This window comes from Passer domesticus, chromosome 5, assembly GCF_036417665.1.
Source record: "Passer domesticus isolate bPasDom1 chromosome 5, bPasDom1.hap1, whole genome shotgun sequence".
Lineage (NCBI taxonomy): Eukaryota > Metazoa > Chordata > Aves > Passeriformes > Passeridae > Passer > Passer domesticus.
The window spans coordinates 73,291,379-73,309,139 of record NC_087478.1 but is presented as its reverse complement, the minus strand read 5'-3'; the positions used below and the strand labels follow the sequence as shown (position 1 = coordinate 73,309,139).

Genomic DNA, 17,761 nt, shown 5'->3' with positions numbered 1-17,761 from the left:
GCTCATATCCCAGTGTGCTATCATGCTGCTAACTCCTGTCTCATGCTTCCCCTGTGCTGGCTGTCTCTCTCCAGTGTCCAGTGAGCTCAGTGGTGTCTCCTGCCCTCTGAGCTCTTTGGAAGCAGCCCCAGAGGTCCTGCTAAAGGACAAATCCCTCAGCTCTGTGCCTTGCCAGAGCCTTCCGTGCCTGACGTTTGACATCCAAAGAACACATCCTGGAGGACGGCTGATATCTGTCCAAGGGGAGTGACCCCGAGGTGAAACCCACCTGAGGCTGAACGCGCAGCTGCAGGGGGAAGGAACGGGCTGCAGGCTGAACTGGAAACCATGTGTTGACTTGACAAAATGAAAACAGCTGATGTTGATCAGGAGGAGGAAGGCTGCTAATTCGGAGCGTGCTGCTCCTCCACGCTGGGTGCAGACAGAAACAATCTGCTGGAGAGCTGCTCCACGCAGGCGTGGGGCTCATGGGGATGGCCGGGCTGGAGCTTGGTGTGCCAGGGGTGGGTGGGGGGGGCGTGCAGGGAGAACGCCCCCTTGGCACGCTGTCCAGGGGAGGGAGCTGGGGAAGGGAATGGCTTTGCCTTGGCTGCTCCACTTTAAATACCTTTGCACGGATCTCTGGCCGCTGCAGTTAAGCAGAAGGCTTCACCTGCTGTAGTGGAGGGGCCTCCCTGTGTGGGCATTGCTGGCTCTGCAACATGGACTCACAGCACTGCAAAATGAATGGTGACTCTTTCCAGGTAGGTGATGGGGTCTGTGCCTGCTTTTTGCAGAGGTGGAGGGGCGTCCTGCCTCACTCCTGCACTCCTGTGCTTGTCCTCCACTCTCTGAGGGGCAGTGTGACCCAAGAGAGGAAGAATCAAGGTGGCTTGTCATGATGCTTTGCAGTACCTGATCAATTTTGGCAGCTCCTGTATTTGTCTGCTGTTAAATGTGCTCACAAAAACGCAGTGAGAATGCAAACAAACATTGTAAAAGTATCCTTGTGTACATGGCAAAAAGACAAAGAATCGAAAAAGACCAGAAGCTTATTGGAGGTCTTAAATGTGTGTGATGAAAAAAAGCTGTTTTCTTTTGTTAAGGGAAAACAGATGAAATTATGGGCTCTTCTGGTGTAGCTTTTTGTTAAATTTGGGGCTCTCTTGTTCTCTTTTTAATGTTTACTGACTGACTGACTTTGAACTCTTTGCTTTGGGAAATACAGGAAGGACCTGAAGTTCATGCCTTTTAAACACAGGCACTGATGTTACTGCAGGGGCAAGTGATGTAACCTGAGTCCAGCATGGTTAATTATTAGGATAAAATTCTGCACTTCTCTGTCCTATGCAATGCTGCTGAAGTCAGAGACAAGCTGCATCAGACGTGCAAAAAAAGGGGCTTCTATTTTTTATAAGAGCAGTGATGCCAAGGAAGCCTCTAGTCCTACTTTGTGTGCTGAGGCTGAACTCCCACAGTATTTCTCTAGAGTCTCACCTTGCTGCTTATCCAAGTTGTGTAATTGCTTGGTTCCAATGATGGCTGCCATGATAAGCATTTAAATGTCTTAAGAAATCTGACTTGGAAATTTGAGCATTACATCAGTGAGGTGAAAATTTTATATCCCTGAAACTGCAAGAAAAACTTTCTCTGGCTTTGCCAGTGTTGGCATTCACTCAGAAGGACTTTAGGTAAATGTCTCAGCAGTGGATTAAAAGGCTGACAGGATTGTGAAATTGACCCCTAATGCTGCCACCTGTGTCAGAATGGCAATACTAATCTATGTGCAATGTGGCTAACTAAAAATGCAGGTTTGTGCCCAGGTAAACCTATCCTTGCATCTACATAACACTTTGTTTGAGACTGTCTTAGATTCAGGATGGGTGTTCATCCCCTTCAACTGGTTCTCATTTTATTTCCTGGAAAAAAAAACAGGTCTGGAAGAAAATTAGAGCCGAATTTATGCACACTGTAAATCACATATACATATCACAGAGACAATATTTCAACCTAATAAAATTGTTTCTTTGACTGAATCATAATCACTGTAGTAACAAAACAGTAAAACTACCCCAAAGCTGCAATTCCTTCAAGTATGTTGAGGGACTAGAAGTTAAAGTCCAAAATGAGAATGGAAAAACTGATCAACAGTTAAAGCTATGCTTAAGTACAAAAAGCTCAGCAATAATGTGAGTGCCTCTGTTTTTGCTGCTGTCACCTCCAGTGCATGTGTTGATATTTATTATCTGCAGCCTGTATTGATGCAGGCTGTCTCCATTATCCTGATAAGAATTAGGAACCAGGAAAACAATAATTTCAATCTTCTTCCTCTTTGCAATTAAGGATGTCACCTCTGTGAGAGGCTCAGGCATGGACTGATGCTTGTTAAAAGACCTTCCAGGGAACTGAGGTGCAGATGTGCAAGAAGTTAAGCAAGTATGAGGCTGTTTACAGCACTAGTGCCTACTCCCTACTGCAATGTGTCTTTCTCTTAAGCACCAATATAAATCAACTTACAAGAGTGGGAAAATGACTGAGGACAGATTGAAAGCAGCTCATCTCAACAAATCAAAGCTAGTGACCAATGAGTTTGGAAAGGCTTTTTAAGGCTTTTTTGTCTAAACTCATTGTACAAAGAGATCAGTTGTTATCATCAGGATTACCTTGCAGGACTTCAACTTTGCACTATATCCCCTGCAAGTATGCAAACCATGAATTCTTTATTTGTCACACACATTCAAGTCAATCTGTCATATAAGTTGGTTCTCACAGCATGACTTGGCAAGAATATTTTAAATATAAAGCTGCATGTCTTTTAGAGCAGTTTCATTGCAGACAGTGAAAACCAAAGTCTCGATCCATTGGACAGACAATGGTGGAGCCAGTTCCGTCCTTGAGATCAGTTTTGGCTGTGGTGGGTGAAAACAGAAGGAAAAAGCAATGCATGGATAGCATTTGAGATGACAGTTTTGGTCACACTACCATAAAATTTCAGTACTACAGACATTTGTTTTGGCTTTTGCCAGACTCCTGTCATCGATTTCCCTTGTGGTTGCTTGAGGTGTAAATGGGCTTCATTAGCCAGCTGACACATCACTTCCAGCTGCTTTTCCTCTTGGTCCACCCCATGTCAGAGCTGGGCTGACTCCCTGGCTGCATGGGGACTCAGGAGACGCAGAGATGCTGCAGGAAGTGTCACAACTGAACAGGTGGCAATCTTCCTTCTGGGGCAGCACTCCTACTACAGTTTCCCTCATACAGCTGGTTTTTGGAAAACCTTTGCAGCCTCTGGAAACAAAGCCAGACAGAAAAATGTGTGGCCAGTCTGTTAGCAGCAGCCTTGGAGGCAGCCTTGGAGATGGCTTGAAGAATCAGCAATTATTTACTTTACAAAAGAAGGCAGCTCTTCATAGCTCTGCCTCAGGAAATGTAGACCCACCAAGAGCTTTATGGCTTCAGGGCAGCTGGCTTTGATTGTTAATTTGTCTTCTACAAAGGCTATCCTTGCTGAGGACAATATTTGGGAACTGGGACTCTTTTTGCTCTGATTTATATGTTCAGTTGAGCAATAGCCATAATGAGAGCAAGCTCTGCCCAAAAATACAGATTTATATAAGGAATATTTGAATGGGTACCTTGAATCAAGCTTTAACCCAGGACTTGTTACACCAGAACTCCCCTGTGTTGCAGATGTCTGGTGTGATCTTTGAAATAACAACCACAGACAATTTGTCCAAGGCCAGTAGATGTTAAAAAAATGGAATAAACATGCAAATAATACATCAATGTAGCCTCCAAAAGATTGTGATGGTTGTACATCAAATTGACTCTGATATCAGAAAAATTAGGTGGTCGAAATCTCAGCAGGCATTTACCTGCCATGCCAAGTACCCAGCTTTCAAGACTTGCCTCCACTCCAGGTCTCAGTTTCCTCTTTCAGAAGGGGTGAAATAGCTCTTCCCTTCTTAACAGGGCTTTTATGAAAAGAAACACATGTAGAGACATGCAAAGGCGTTCCAGTAATGAGAACTGTGAAAAATAATGAAAATAAACCTTTGAGAGTACTGGAAATTGCCTTTTGGAATTTGCAGAGTAGAAAATCAATAAGAGAAAGGGAACAAACATAAATGAAAGCACATCTTGCCCTGAGTCTTTACTCATTATGGGATTTAGGGAAGATCTAAATGTTTGCTCCAACATTTTTCCTCGTTTTGTTTTCTTTGATTTTCTTTGCTTGATGTTGTTTAGTTTTAAAATCTCTTTCCATATCCTTCCTGTGAATGCTACCTCTCTCCTGGGGATATCTGGAAGGTACAAGCAGAACTGAAGGGAAACACAGACCATGGTCTGCATCTCTGCACAGAGCTCATCCACATTGCTCAGCTTAACCCCCAGTGCTGATGAAAGGAAGTCTGAGGGAGGGACTTTGCACTGGAGCTGAAACCAAAGTGCAGGAATGTCTCCAGTCATCCCTGAGGGGTGAGGTGAGGCAAGGATGGCTTTAGGTTTATTTGCATGCTCTTTTTGGCTACCTTGCTCTCACAAGGGCTCTAGTTTGAGAGAAGGGGTTTGTGTCTCTACCATCATAAATCAGAGCAGCCCCAGAGCTGCTCTGCTGCTCACAGCAGCAGGGAATCTGCCTTGATTCCCACTTAGAGCTGTTTTACACCTTTACATCACAAAAAGGACACGCAGAAAGGCAAAACTGACTCCTAGCGTGAATGGGAGTAATTTTTGTTTGTGTATTTTTTTCTTTCCTTTCAGGAATCTAGCTACATTGAAGACTCCCCCAGCAAAAATGGTGTGATTTCTTTGATTTTCTCTCTGAAAGAAGAAGTTGGGGCATTGGCTAAAGTCCTGCGCACATTTGAGGTAAATATTTTCCTTCAGGTCTTTACAATTTTGTATTGCAGCCACACTTTCTCAGGTCTTGGAGGTTGTGTTTGTGATTCTATTTCATTGCTATTACAGGGGAAAGCAGCCTCCATTTCTTTTCTGGGCTTAAAATCCGTTAAAGTCTTGGGGCAGAATTAGCTTTTTTAAACTAAAACCTCTACCTTTAACTGACATGAGGGTGAGAAAAATGCATTTTTTCCACTTAAGAGGGGAATATTTAATCATGACTGCTGTAGTAAAAGGTAAGGGTGAGTTGGGCTGTGACTTAGGATTGACTTACAACCAAGTAATTTGCCTTATAACTTGTAAGGCAAATATAACCTGCATGTGAGCCATGTGACTCACAATGCACGTTGCATGAGGTGTTACTGCTGGGGGCAGCTCTTGGCTCTTGTCCACCGCAAAAAATCTGATATAAAAGATTCTACCATCTCCCACCTGCAGTACTTCTAGAGAGGGGGTAGAGGGTGCCTACAGAACAGCACAAAAATGACAGCACTTTTTTTTACACCAAAGGGACCCAGTAACTTATGCTGAGTGATTTGGAAAATTTTTGGGGAAGCAAGGAGCCATTTACCTTTCAGGACATTGTGTGCCTATTTATTCTTGCAGAAATATTTCCCAGATGTCATGAATGTTGTTTGAAAAGCACAAAATCCTTGTGGTTCAGATGGTTGTGTTGCAACACACAGCTGTGTACTCTGTGCTCCCAAGCAAATACACTTTTATATTGGTTCTGTGGCTTTTTTTTTTTTTCATGCAATAGTTGTGCCTGAAAACAGCAATTTCTTTAGAACACTCTAAGAAGTTGTGGCCTGCATATTTTCCATTTGTAAATTGAATTTACTAGGAAATGAGAGGTTGTGTGTTATGGGTACAAAACAAAAATAATTATAAATTTTAGGACATGTTTGATTCATTAAGATAAAAGGAAATTCACCAACAACAAAAGAGCAAGTCTAAATCTGTGAATTGACTAGTAAAATCCTGCAAAATGTCCATATGTCTGTGTGCGTGTCTGCAAATGAATTAATGAGACTGTTGGTGTTCTCTTATTAAATGCATTGATGTCTACTAACTAAATAGCTCTAAAGGAAAGTTTGTAGAGGAGCTAGTATAAGAAAGAGAGAAGTAACCATTTCTTGGATGTGATTTTTCTTGCCCCAAAGCAGATATCTAAACTAGACCAACAGAGTCACTTTTTCCCAGTGGCCCTGATTGCAGCTGAGGGGTTGGGACTCAGGTGATTTTCCACCCAACAAAGCCAATTCTTTCTGTGCTAAGTCCCAGCCTCCTCCAGCAGCAAGACCTGGCATAGGTGCTCTTATGTCAGTTTTACATTTGGCATTGGGATGGATGGATGGATGGATGGATGGATGGATGGATGGATGGATGGCATTTAATGGTACAAGGACAGCTCCTCAGGGCTGCTGTTGGTGAATTCCTGGTGTAAACCAGAGCAGCCTGTGGGCTGTTGTAACTCCACTCCAAGAACTCCACAGAGGTGTAAGTTTTACATCCATGCACAGCTGGGAAAACCTTCCCCCTTTTCCATCTGGGCCACAGCTGTGGTGCCTGAGAGAAACAGACTTTGTGCTCACTGACATCCACAGCACAGACAGGGAAAGTGGTGATAGGCAGGTAAAGAGTGGAAACAAGCAGGAAGAACTTGAGGGAATTTTTTTTATCTTGTACTCCTTCACTGCCTAATAGCATTAGCTGAGAGATGCTGCTGGAATTAGTTCAGTCTCTCTGTGGGTGGGCTCCTTGGGCAGGGAGACACCCAGCCTTGTCCCCTGGTTTGTGTCACCAGCTTGTTGCTGGCTTGTGGAAATGTGGTGGATTTGTCTCAGAGGGGCCTCCCAAGAGGAGATGTGAGGGTGGCTGCTCCAGCTGTCATTGCCTCATGCAGCCACATGCAGGAGGAAAAGAGAAAACTGACAAGCCACAAATAGGATCAGGCTGTTTCCAGGAGCAGATGTGGTGCTGCAATTGTTCACTTCATGGAGGGGGTCCACACCTTGTGCAGCTGCTGGTGCTGCTGGCCACGTGTTGCATGTCTGTAAAGCTTCTGCTCCCTGCTGAGGTGGGGGTGCCCAGACTGCTGGCACCTCCCTGGGCACTCATGCATGGGGATGCACAGCCCAACCCCCTCCTCCCAGCTCAGATTTGGGAGTGATCAAGGGACAGTGCCTCCAGCACCGGCTTTGAGGATTTTGCCTCTTTTCTAGACAGTCTGTAAAACTAATCTGGGACATGAAAGGGAGAGGAGGAGGGTTGAATGAGCTGTAAATATGAAAGACTTGAAAATTTGCCCTCTCTCTCAAGGAAAGAAGCATGGAAGGAAGATCCAGACTGAGTCATAGGGAATTGAGGGGATACCTAAAAAAAGGAGAAACCTTGAGGAGCCATCAGCACATGGGATGTGTTTCTGTAGAGGAGGTTTCTGTGTGGAGCTGGGAAGGCTCATCCTCTACTTGGTTTAAGAACTTGAAAAAAAGAATTTTTACTCTGTGGGAGCATTGTTCAGCCACACTTGAGTCCCTTGCTGGGATGCACTCCCAGGTTCACACCCTGACCATGTCCCACTCCTGTGCTGGGGTGGAGCTGTCCAGACTTTAGCCCCTGCCACAGCTTGTTCTCCATGGGCAGCAAGACAAAGGGACACCAAAGGGTGTGCTCTAGCCTGGGCCTGCCCCTGGATATCATAAAGTACAAGACCTCTGGCTCATCAAGCATCATGGCAGGTAGAATCTCTAGTCACCCACAGAGCAAACCACCCAGGAAAGGAATTAGTGTCCAAACACAGCCCAGATGGAAGGGGTAAGGCCTCATTATGGGATGGACTGAAGGTAGGGGAGCCTCCTCCAGGTAGGGGGAGGCTCAAGGCTAAGGGCTACAGAGTGCTCATGGCACAGAATTATGTCCTCTAACAGAGACTCCAAGTTTAAGAGAATTTCAATGTGTTTTGTGGAAAGATTAATGTTTGTCCTACTCAGACATCCCTCAGGGTTGCTCATGCAGTTGGCAGAGTACTGCGTGCTCACATTTGTTTTTTTGCTCAAAGACCCAAACTCTAGTTTTCTGTTCAGGTCCCAGTTGCACACAAGTATGTGGTGACAGTGACAACTCTTATTTTTCCTATGTAGCTTGAAGGGCTTTTTCCTGAGCAATATTCTCAATGAACTCAGCTCTTTTTTGTCTGCTGGCTTTAGGTCCAAAACATACTTGATTATTTCCACTTTTTTCTTATGTTTTCTCAGGAAGACCCATCTAAACACCTGACCTCAGCAGGGTTCTAAGCTTTTCTGATCGCTGGTTCTTGTCCCTTCTGTCCCTTCTGTCCCTCTACTTTGCAAGTCCTTGCCTGACTGCATGAATCTGTTCCTCCTGGACTGGCATAGCACAGAGCTATGCCACTGCTGCCACTGCAGCCCCTTCTTCACTGTCCTGTGGAGAGATGTGTCTGCAGGGCCAGATTCACACTCTGATGTGCTGTGAAGTGTTAGCAGCTCAGTCATGCTCAGCAATAAGCAGATTGCTACAGCTGAATCCACTTTGCTTCCACACTAGCTGCTCTGTTTGTATGTTGGGATGTGGCAGACATTCACTTTTTGCTTGTCAAACCCAATTGTTTTTCACTTGAAAAGCCCCTTTGTCACCCCTGTCCTCATTGCAGGCTTGGGGGTGGCTGTAGGGGCAGCACAAATCCACCAGCAGGGTCTTTACACCGACTTAATTTTAATGGGATCTGCTGTACACTGAGGTACTCCTTGGTGTAGCCCTGTGCTGCTTATTTGTGTTGTAGAAGATGACAGCTAGGCAGCCAAAACTTGAATAAATACCTTCATCTGAAACAGAACAGCACACAGGAGTAAAGTATCATGCTTAAAATCAGGAAGACAGAACAGTCATCATGAAATTGTGTTTATTTTTTGATTCACTGGATACATCAAAAATGTTCAGAGTATAAGTTGAGGCCAAAAAAAGAGAGAAATCTTCCAAGTTTCTTATCAAAATTGAGCACTTTGAGTTGACCCAAGTGTTACACTTGGTAGAAATAGTTGTTTCGCTATAGTGATAAAAACCTATTGAAATTGAGGAAGCTTTTTTAAACAACAAAGTTCATTCTGAAAATAAAAAAGGTGAAGAAAACTCCACATTGTTCCCCTTCAAAGATTGCCTTTTCTGTAATTAAATACATCATTTAAAAATACAGGAAATAAGAATTTCTATATACAAAAAGGATTGCCTTCAGTTTTAACTGCATATTTTCCACATGAATTTGTGAATACATGAATCTTCTCTGAAGTTCTTTTCCTGATGGATTCACAAGTAGTAGATTGTCAGCTGTTTTAAGTGGCAAATGTTGGAATACATCACAAGTTTGCTCAATTCTTTGTGAGAGAGGAACCTTTTGTCTTTTTCTCAGCAATGGGACCTCCTCAGATACAGAGCAGGACTTCAGTGCAAGGTGCAGCCATCAGTGGGTAGGGCTCTAGCTCAAAAGCAAAAAAAAAAAGAAAAAAGCTGATTTGCACCAAGTACTCCTGTTCCCAGTGTAAGTCACTGTCCCATGGGAGTAAGTTACTGTTCCACAGAAGGATGGGATGGGAGTAACAAGCTGTACTAAATGAGACCTGCCACTTTCAGAGTCAGCAGAGGTGACTCTGCTCTGTTTCTGTTTAGGAGCTTCATTCCACAGCAGGTCCTACGTGACTGTTTTCTCTTTGTGCCCTGGGAAGGCACTGGCTCTGCAGTGGCTGGGGTTGTTTCCATATCAGGGGGAGAAAACAGTCACTTAGGCCAGGGGTGAGCTGGAAGTGTTTGCAGTGATAGGTGAACTGGCTTGCCTCTACCACAAGATAGTTTTTTCGTTATACTGTAGATGTGCACAGGAGGGATCATTTCATTGCACTGCTCCAAATCCACATCCTTGGTCTTATCCCTCCTATTCCTATGGCCACAAGAGCAGGATTTCTGGATCTAATTGATCACCATGGGTTTAAAGAGGGGAGTGCTCTCTTCACAGCTGCTTATGCAATGCCCCACGCTGTCACGTTTTTGGTTTGTCCTGCTCCACGTGTTTTGTAGCCAGATTCTGCTGCGAGCCTTGTGCCAAGTGTCAGGGTTGGAGCAGAGTGATGGACACCAGGGGCTGCTCCAGTGCCAGCTGCCCTCTAGCACTTTCTTAGCAGGGACCTGCTCTGAGACACTTTTTCTCCATGAGTTTGGAAGGAAAACCCTAGCAGCTGTGAAGGAGAAGATTCTCTCTGTCTCCAGCTGAGAAACAGGCCCTTGGACAGTAGAGCTGCATCAGAGGGCTGCCTTTGCCTTTGCTTTGGGAATCCATGGCTGAAAGCATTGCTGTAATTTCCTAAGTCCTCTGACCTATGAAAATTAAACACTGAGCTTATACTTGTGTTTCTGGAAGTGTCCACCTTCAGGAAACCCTGAACTATAACATAACAAGGGTTTAAAAAACATATAGTTTTTGGGTTTTTTTGTACCAGCAAGTGCAAGTAAAATCCTTCTTTTGCAAGATTTTTACCCAAATTCTCACTTAGTGTTGATTAGTGACACCATGGTGTTGTTGAAAGTTCTTCATCTGGTAACCATGTGGGGTCTCCTGATGAAGCCAAACTTCAATAATGACAACACTCATGGAAACAAGCTGCAGCTGGATTTCACAGCTGTACTTAGTTTTAGAACCATATATAGGAGCATTTAGTAATTAGTGAACAGAAGGATGTGTGAGAGTCATGGGAAGTAGTAACCCGTAACAATTTCAGAAAGGATCCATCCCTACTGAAAGCTTCCCCACATAGCCATGAACACACAACTTTCCTTTTCCAGTGCCCAGGCCATTAAACAGAGGGTGGGACTAAATTCTCTTGGTAGTGACCTCAGCAAGACTGCTGGTGTAGTGCAACACCAGTCTGGTTTTCTCCTGCTGGTGTGAGGCAGCTGCAGCATAGGTGCTCAGTTAGGATGGAAAACCTGGAATAACCTGGGCAAGGAGCTGGAGCTGCTTCACAGACTCTGAGAGGGAGCCAAGGCTGATATCCAGCACTGTGAGGTAAGGCAGGGAGGGACATGGGCAAACTCCTCCCTGCATCCACCATTGCCTCTGTTTTAAATTTGTATTTGTCTTGCTACCCCCTTCTCAAGCTCTGTTAGAACTAATTCTAACTTGATCTTTGAGCTCTGAGAATGTGTCTTGAGACTTCCTTCTCTAATGGGCAATGATATTGGATACTGGATCCGTTGACTTGGATACTAAAATAACGAAAGCTGAGTTTTTCCACCCCACAGAGTGAGGGTTTTAAGAAAGGTTTAAGAAAAAAGAAACCTACAACTGGCACATGATTTTATGACAGGATGTGTCTATTGGGGAGGGACTCAACCTCTCTCCTGGTCATAAACCTGAAGAGAAGGAGAGAAGTGCCAACCTGCTCTCCAAGTTTCTTGTAGCTGCAGTGGGTGGTGGGGTGGATTCAGCAAAGACACATCTAATCTCACTCCATGGGCCCATCTGATCCCTACCAGCTCTAAAACAGGAAGGGCAGAAGAGATCCATGTTAATAGCTCAGAGGGGAACCCAGCCACAAACGTGTGACAGCTGAGATCTTCCAAAGGTGTTAGGGTAGGAGATAGGTTCCATCAACAAAAAATAGCTCATAAAACTGGAATAACTTTTATTAGCTGGCTTTGGAAGGCATACATTGTCAAGATGTCAATCTCTGATAAAAAGCAGATAGACATTGGAAACTGCTTAAAATGTACAACTAAACCAAAAAGATGCCCCCATTCTCCTTTCTCAGGTAACTATTTGTCTCCAGAAGTTGGAGCTTTAAAGGAAACATCATCTATTGGGAGAAATGTGATGCAATAGCAAGATTTGGCAGCATCAAGAATATAAAAAAGTTCTGAACAGTGTGAAACTATGAAGATTAAACACTAGATGGAGTAGTAGGACTAGAATGAAATTGAGATTTATAAAGCAACTCTAGTAACAGAGCCACTGTAAATATTTTGAAATCAAGGGCTTAGTAGCAAGGCACAGCACATGAGAACACACATCTCCAGGAGTGCCAGTTCAGGGAGTTGGACATATGTTGCTGGGTGATTGCTCTATAAACAGTCACCAGAAGGGTTCTCCCTTCAGCTTCGCTGTTGAGAGGTCCTGAAATCTCAGCAGAAAGAGGTAATAGGTTGGCTCTGGATGTTGCCGAGTGGCAAATATCCCTCAAATAAACAGCAAAGCAGCTTGACACTCTGTGGGAAGGTGTGTTGCTTCTCTCAGGTGTAAGAAAGGAGGTAACTCTCTCCCTGGGCTCCTTCCTCCATCTTCTTTTTTCCCGTTTTTTTCTCACTGTCTTAGGTTGTGATAGTTTGAAGGATATTGAACTCCTGCTGCCATAAGCATGTCTCATGCCTACCCTGCAGCTTACCTCTTCATTCCCAACCCTTGCATCATCCCGTTTATTGTGGGGGCATTGCTGTCTGTCCAGCTCCTCACCGAGCCTGACTGGAGAGCTGGTACAGTGTAAGAGTCACCTGATCACCAAAGGGATGCAGTTTAAGGAGCCTTCAGCCCAGAGAAGGGAAGGTGCTGGGGGGATCTTATTGCGGCCTTCCAGTACTCAGAGGGGCCCTATAAGAAAGAAAGAAAGATGAGGACAGAGTTTTAGCAAGGCTCTTTGTGATGGCACATGGGTGATGGTTTTAAGCTAAAAGAGTGTGGATCCAGAGTAGGCGTAAGGAAGAAAACTTTTAGGATGAGGATGGTGAGGCACAGCAGCTCCCTGTGCCTGCTCTCTGTCAGGAGCTCCCAGTGCCTCACCACATGGACAGGACAATGGGCAGTCTGTTTGGGAAGCAGGGCTTTGGAGGCCTAAAACAAACTGTCCCCAGGGCCAAGGACAGTGCTGGCCATTCTCTCCCTGGACAGACAGCCCTGTGAGGACGGCTTCTCTTGAGAGCAGCAGTTGGTGAATGAGCTTTTGACCTTTTCAACTTATTGTATTGGTATCTAGCCAAACAATTTGAGTTCATCTGTAGTGTGCAATGCTCAGGAAACAGAGCAATGACATATATGTTTCCTACCAAGGAATAAACTGCCTTTTGTGGAGGAGTAAATCAAGCCTTTGCTGCTGATGGCCAGATGCCCTTCTGCGCTATGCAAGCACTGAGAGGAGCAAAGAAAACCCTAAAGAGGCTCAGAAAGAGGGATGTACAGTTAAAAAATCTTCCATTTTTCTTCCTTGTAGGTCAGAAGTAGATTCTAATAGCATTATTTTGTGGATGAAATCCTGACCCCACTGTAGCAGGGCGTTTGAGATTGACACCAGCAGGGCCAGCACTTCACCCCATGTAGTTTGGAGTCTTCTTCAGCTTGAAAGACAAAAATCAACAGTTTCTCCAGGGATGCTGATCACCACATGTCAGCCCCTCAGACTCTTCTGAGGGTAATGATTCTATGATTCTGAGATCTTCAGGCCCAGATTTCTTCCAGGGATTTGTATATTCCTCCGAGGGGACAGAAGCCCAGACCTGGCCATGGCATGTTGTGTCTGCAGCACCAGTGTGAGCCTGACAAGATGGCCAAGGGGCAATGTCCATGGAAACCTGTTTAAAATATTTTCTCAAAAAAACAAAAAACAAAAAAACCCCAAAAAACAAAACAAAAAAGAAAAAGAAAAAACAGAGAAATCCAAAAAGAAAAAAAAAAAGAAAAAAAAACCACCAAGGAAAAAAAAGCAGTGTTTTCATATTCAAGTTATAGTGCTCAAGAAAACATTTTAGTTCAGTTAACAGGGGTAGATGTTCCTGAACTTTTCTTTTGGACTTTCTGGGTTTGTTGTTTTTTTCTAAACATTTTTTTTTGCTTTCCTGGACTTTTAATTTGCTTTTTGTTGGAAAAATAGGATTTTTAGTTACTTGTTTCTTACACATCAACATGGCAGCATGTCTGAGGTCAGGTTCCCACTGGCTATAGTCGCCAATGCTACAGTTACCAGTGATCTCTATCTTCAGAGCTAGGAGACACTGCTGATGGTCAGCAAAGATTTTTGATGAGACAGAACTTGAATTGCTGTGCTAAAGAAAATAATCCTTCTCTGTGAGGGTGACTAGACTTGGGAGCAGTTGCTCAGAGAAACTGAGGAGTCTCCAAACATGACTGGACATAGCCCTGGGCAATCTGCTCAGGCAACCTGAGCAGATTATTGTACTGGTTGATCTCCAGAAGTCCCATTCCACCTCACAAACTCAGTGATCCTGTGATTTTAAACACCCATATTTTTATTTGCACAAACCTGGGCTGCCTTTTTTAGTGCAGATCCATGTTTCCCTTTGGATCTTTGCCCAGCAGCTGCTCACAACTCTGGAAACTGTGCAGGTGGCTTTGCAGGTGACTGCACAGAGGTTTGCAGAGCTTATCTCACAGGGTGCCCAGCTGCCTGCTCATCCAGCCTTCCCTCAAGATGCTCATCAAGACAGCATTCAGTTTCCCATGAGAGGGTGCTCTACAGGTGGAATGCCTTATTCCTGAGTCGATGCTGGGGAAATGTTTCTGTCAACACAGACTAGCTCTCATTATGTGCTTGAGGGACTGGAGTTGCCATTTACAATACAAAGCCTGTTTACAACCTGAATCCTGCTTCCACTTTTCTCTAAGCCTTCAGTAGTCCCTAGTCCTCATGATGGAGCTCTGTGCAAGGGTGAATCCCACATATTTCTCATTCTTCCTTTCTGTTTCTCTCTCTGCTGTGAAAGTCCTCAAGTCCAGTGGCTGCTTTTGAGTTATTTGGATGGTACAGTATGGTTTGTTGACTGACATATGTATTTATTCAGTCTTTATGTCATATTCCTTCCCCCAAAAACTGTGGGACCAAAATTTCTCTTTCTCATAGGAAAAAGGTATAAACTTGACCCACATTGAGTCCCGACCTTCCCGTCTCAACAAAGATGAGTATGAATTCTTCATTAACCTGGAAGGCAAGAATGTCCCAGCACTGGACAAGATCATCAAGTCCTTGAGAAGTGATATTGGAGCAACAGTCCATGAGCTCTCACGGACAAAGAAGAAGGACACTGGTAAGGATATGCTGACAAGGTTAACATTGACATGGACTGTTTATGTCACATACTGAAATTACTTATTTCCCCTGTAGTAAAGGAGATCCACTTTGGTCTTTATGGCTACATTTCTCTCTCTCTATTTTTCCTGTAATGTAAACATTTTCATTTGGAGATTTTCTCTCAGTGTAAATTTTTGCCATGATTCTGACTAGGTCTCCTGGGAAACTAGGGAGGCTCTGCCACCCACTTTGGTGGGAGCAGGACTAACTTTCCATTACTGTAAGAAATCCCAGGGAGGTCAGTTGCAGTTCTGCCTTCGCAGGGAAATAAGGAAAGGTTTTTTTGAGTTGTTCCTGCTCCTAATTCTCAGAGATTTGCTGGAGTTGAGGCTGCTTGGTGCAGTGGTGGCTGCCTAGCAGATAGTCTGAGACAGACTTAAATGCCTCTTCAGATAACAGATGTGATTTTAATAGGATTTCAGACTTTAAATACTTTAGGCCTGGATCTTCCTCTTCCTTCCTAGGAACAACATGAAAGGACATTAATACCTTCTTGAGATCAGTGCTGGTAATCCTTTTACCATTTCCTTTGTGTCCTACCCATGACATTACATTTGAAGATGAAAAAGAAGAAGGCAGATTCTCTTTGGAGTCAGTTTTCTCCATTCATAGACAAAGGGACAAAAGGTTGATTAGGTGATTTATGATCATGTCAGATCGAAGAGGTTCACTTTTGGGGGCTTTTTTATTTCCAGAAGAAAGCTACAGGACCTACCAGGGTTTAACATTCATTTTTCTAGTTACTATGAAAAAGGTAATAAAGAATTTTATGAAATAATAAAGTTGTCTATAAACATTTGCCAGAGTCAGACAGAGACACAGCTCTAAATATCATCCAGCAAAGTCTTGCATGTGAAATTCTGACCTCACAGAAGTCAAAACTCCTGTGGTCAGCTGTAGGATTAGGATTTCACTGCATGTTGCTGTGTTGATCAAAGGAGTTTTTGAGCTAGATTATCCTGTCAGTGCTTCAAAAAGGGACTTGATCCTCTTCTGTCTGAGAGGATAACTTGTGTTTGTTAGTTTCAGCAATTCAGAAATATTATAAAATGAGAACAATTTATTGCCAAGGAGAGAGGGGAAGATTGATATTTCTTCTTGCCTTTTCTCATTTCTTTTTCAATTTCAACTCCTCTCATGAGCAATAAGGGTCCAGTCAAACTGAAATCCTCCAAGGACCATATTTTGAAAGGTCAAACAAGCCCTGCTTAGGGGATGAACTGTGGGTGGCAAATCCTGGGCAGAGGCACTGCAAGGGCAGAGTGAGATGGGAACAGCCCGAGCTGTAGGAAGTGTGGCGAGATGCTGTCCTTTATCTGGGACATTAACAAATAACAGGCCTTGTGGTGCCTTTTAGGCCAGCTTGTCTTTCAAATGTATCCTCCTGGCAAATCTGGTCACAGTCCACAGATGTGCCTGTGTGAAATCTTATTCCCAAAACACAGAACAAGAGCACTGTGCCTCCAGGGAGCAAAATCTCAGACAGATGGTTTATGGGGATGTTGCCACACTTGTCTCAGTGGGCAGGTAAAGGCTGGGAAGGTTTTCTTCCAGAGGCAATCTGGGATCCCATGGGACTGATTCTTTTGCTGCAGCCTAGGATGCTGTCATTTCTTCCCCGCAAAGGATTTATTTTGCTCCTGCTCATGATTTGAAAAAGAAAAACCTTATTTTTCTGTTTCCTGTGGAAAACACACAGTCTCATTCTTGGGGCACTGCTTTGTTGGCGCTCAGAGGAAATTTTTGTATTCTGTCCCTTCTGTATAGCTCAGTGTTAAACACTGTGTGTGTGTGTGATTTATTGGGCAAGGGATAAGTGAATGGCTTTTAATTTTTTTTTTGGGCCTTTTAACTGCTTTTAGTACCTTTTCTTAACTAAATACAACATTTAATTGACACATTCCAATGGTTAGAAATATCAGATTTGGATCAACAGTGTAATTTTAGGTGAGAGCAGGCCAGCAAAGTGTTCTAAATCCAAATGTAGCTTTGGAGCTTCAAATGAGAAGGGCTGGCAGCTGCTGAGCCAAAAGCTCTTTGTGTATGTGGAAAGATTTGTTGTGAAAACACAGCACATCTCCTAGTGGCTCTTTTTGGAAACAAGATGGTAGCTGCAGTCCACTTGGAGCCCATGAATAAAAATAATTAAATATTATTCTATTGCAGCATTAGGGAAATGCAGACAATTTATTGCATTTCTGAAACAAGCTGGGAGCTGAGGATCTGTAGGGCCCTTGTTTGCTAGACCCTGAGGCTAGCCAGAGCACTTGAGAGTGTTTAAAAAATGGCTAAACCTGGGCCTTGAACTGCTATAAATTGCATAGACCTGTCTTTGACCCTCCTCACAATGGTCCAAGTGGAGGATTCTGCAGAAGTCCTTGCTGGCCCTGCTTTGCTGCCTCTCATATAAATGGCTTATTAGCATTCTGCTCAGCATTTGACCCCTCGGTAATTTGGTCACCACTTGGGTGTCCAGCACCATCCCATAAATGCTGCTGTTTCACTTACAGACAAATCAATATTTATTACTGATCAGCCCACGTTTGCTCCTCAGACCCTCACAGAGGCCCAGTGTTGCAAGAGCTCGCCCTGGCAGTTCATTAATGGCTGTGCAGACAGACAGCCAGTCTGGACGGGCTGCAGGAGGATGTCGCAAACAAAATATGGGATAGATTCAGCCAGGGGGTAATTTGATTTGATCTTTTGAATAGTTTCTGGGAGGGCTGGGGACAGCGGCCTGG

The 17,761-nt window shown here is 44.0% G+C and overlaps 1 protein-coding gene across 4 annotated transcripts in view; it reads left to right on the top strand.

The window, feature by feature from the left end:
• Positions 1-549: 549 nt before the first annotated feature.
• Positions 550-17,761, top strand: part of PAH (phenylalanine hydroxylase) — a 33,452-nt gene continuing 16,240 nt past the window's right edge. For 2 of the 4 annotated variants that reach the window (XM_064421059.1, XM_064421057.1), the window contains exons 1-3: positions 3,235-4,463; positions 4,744-4,851; positions 14,793-14,976. In XM_064421059.1, the coding sequence (XP_064277129.1) occupies positions 4,380-4,463; positions 4,744-4,851; positions 14,793-14,976 (376 nt within the window). In that variant the 5' untranslated portion in view covers positions 3,235-4,379. Of the gene's footprint in view, positions 744-3,234; positions 4,464-4,743; positions 4,852-14,792; positions 14,977-17,761 lie in introns of those variants that run through there. The other 2 variants (XM_064421058.1, XM_064421060.1) reach the window with 2 other exon arrangements.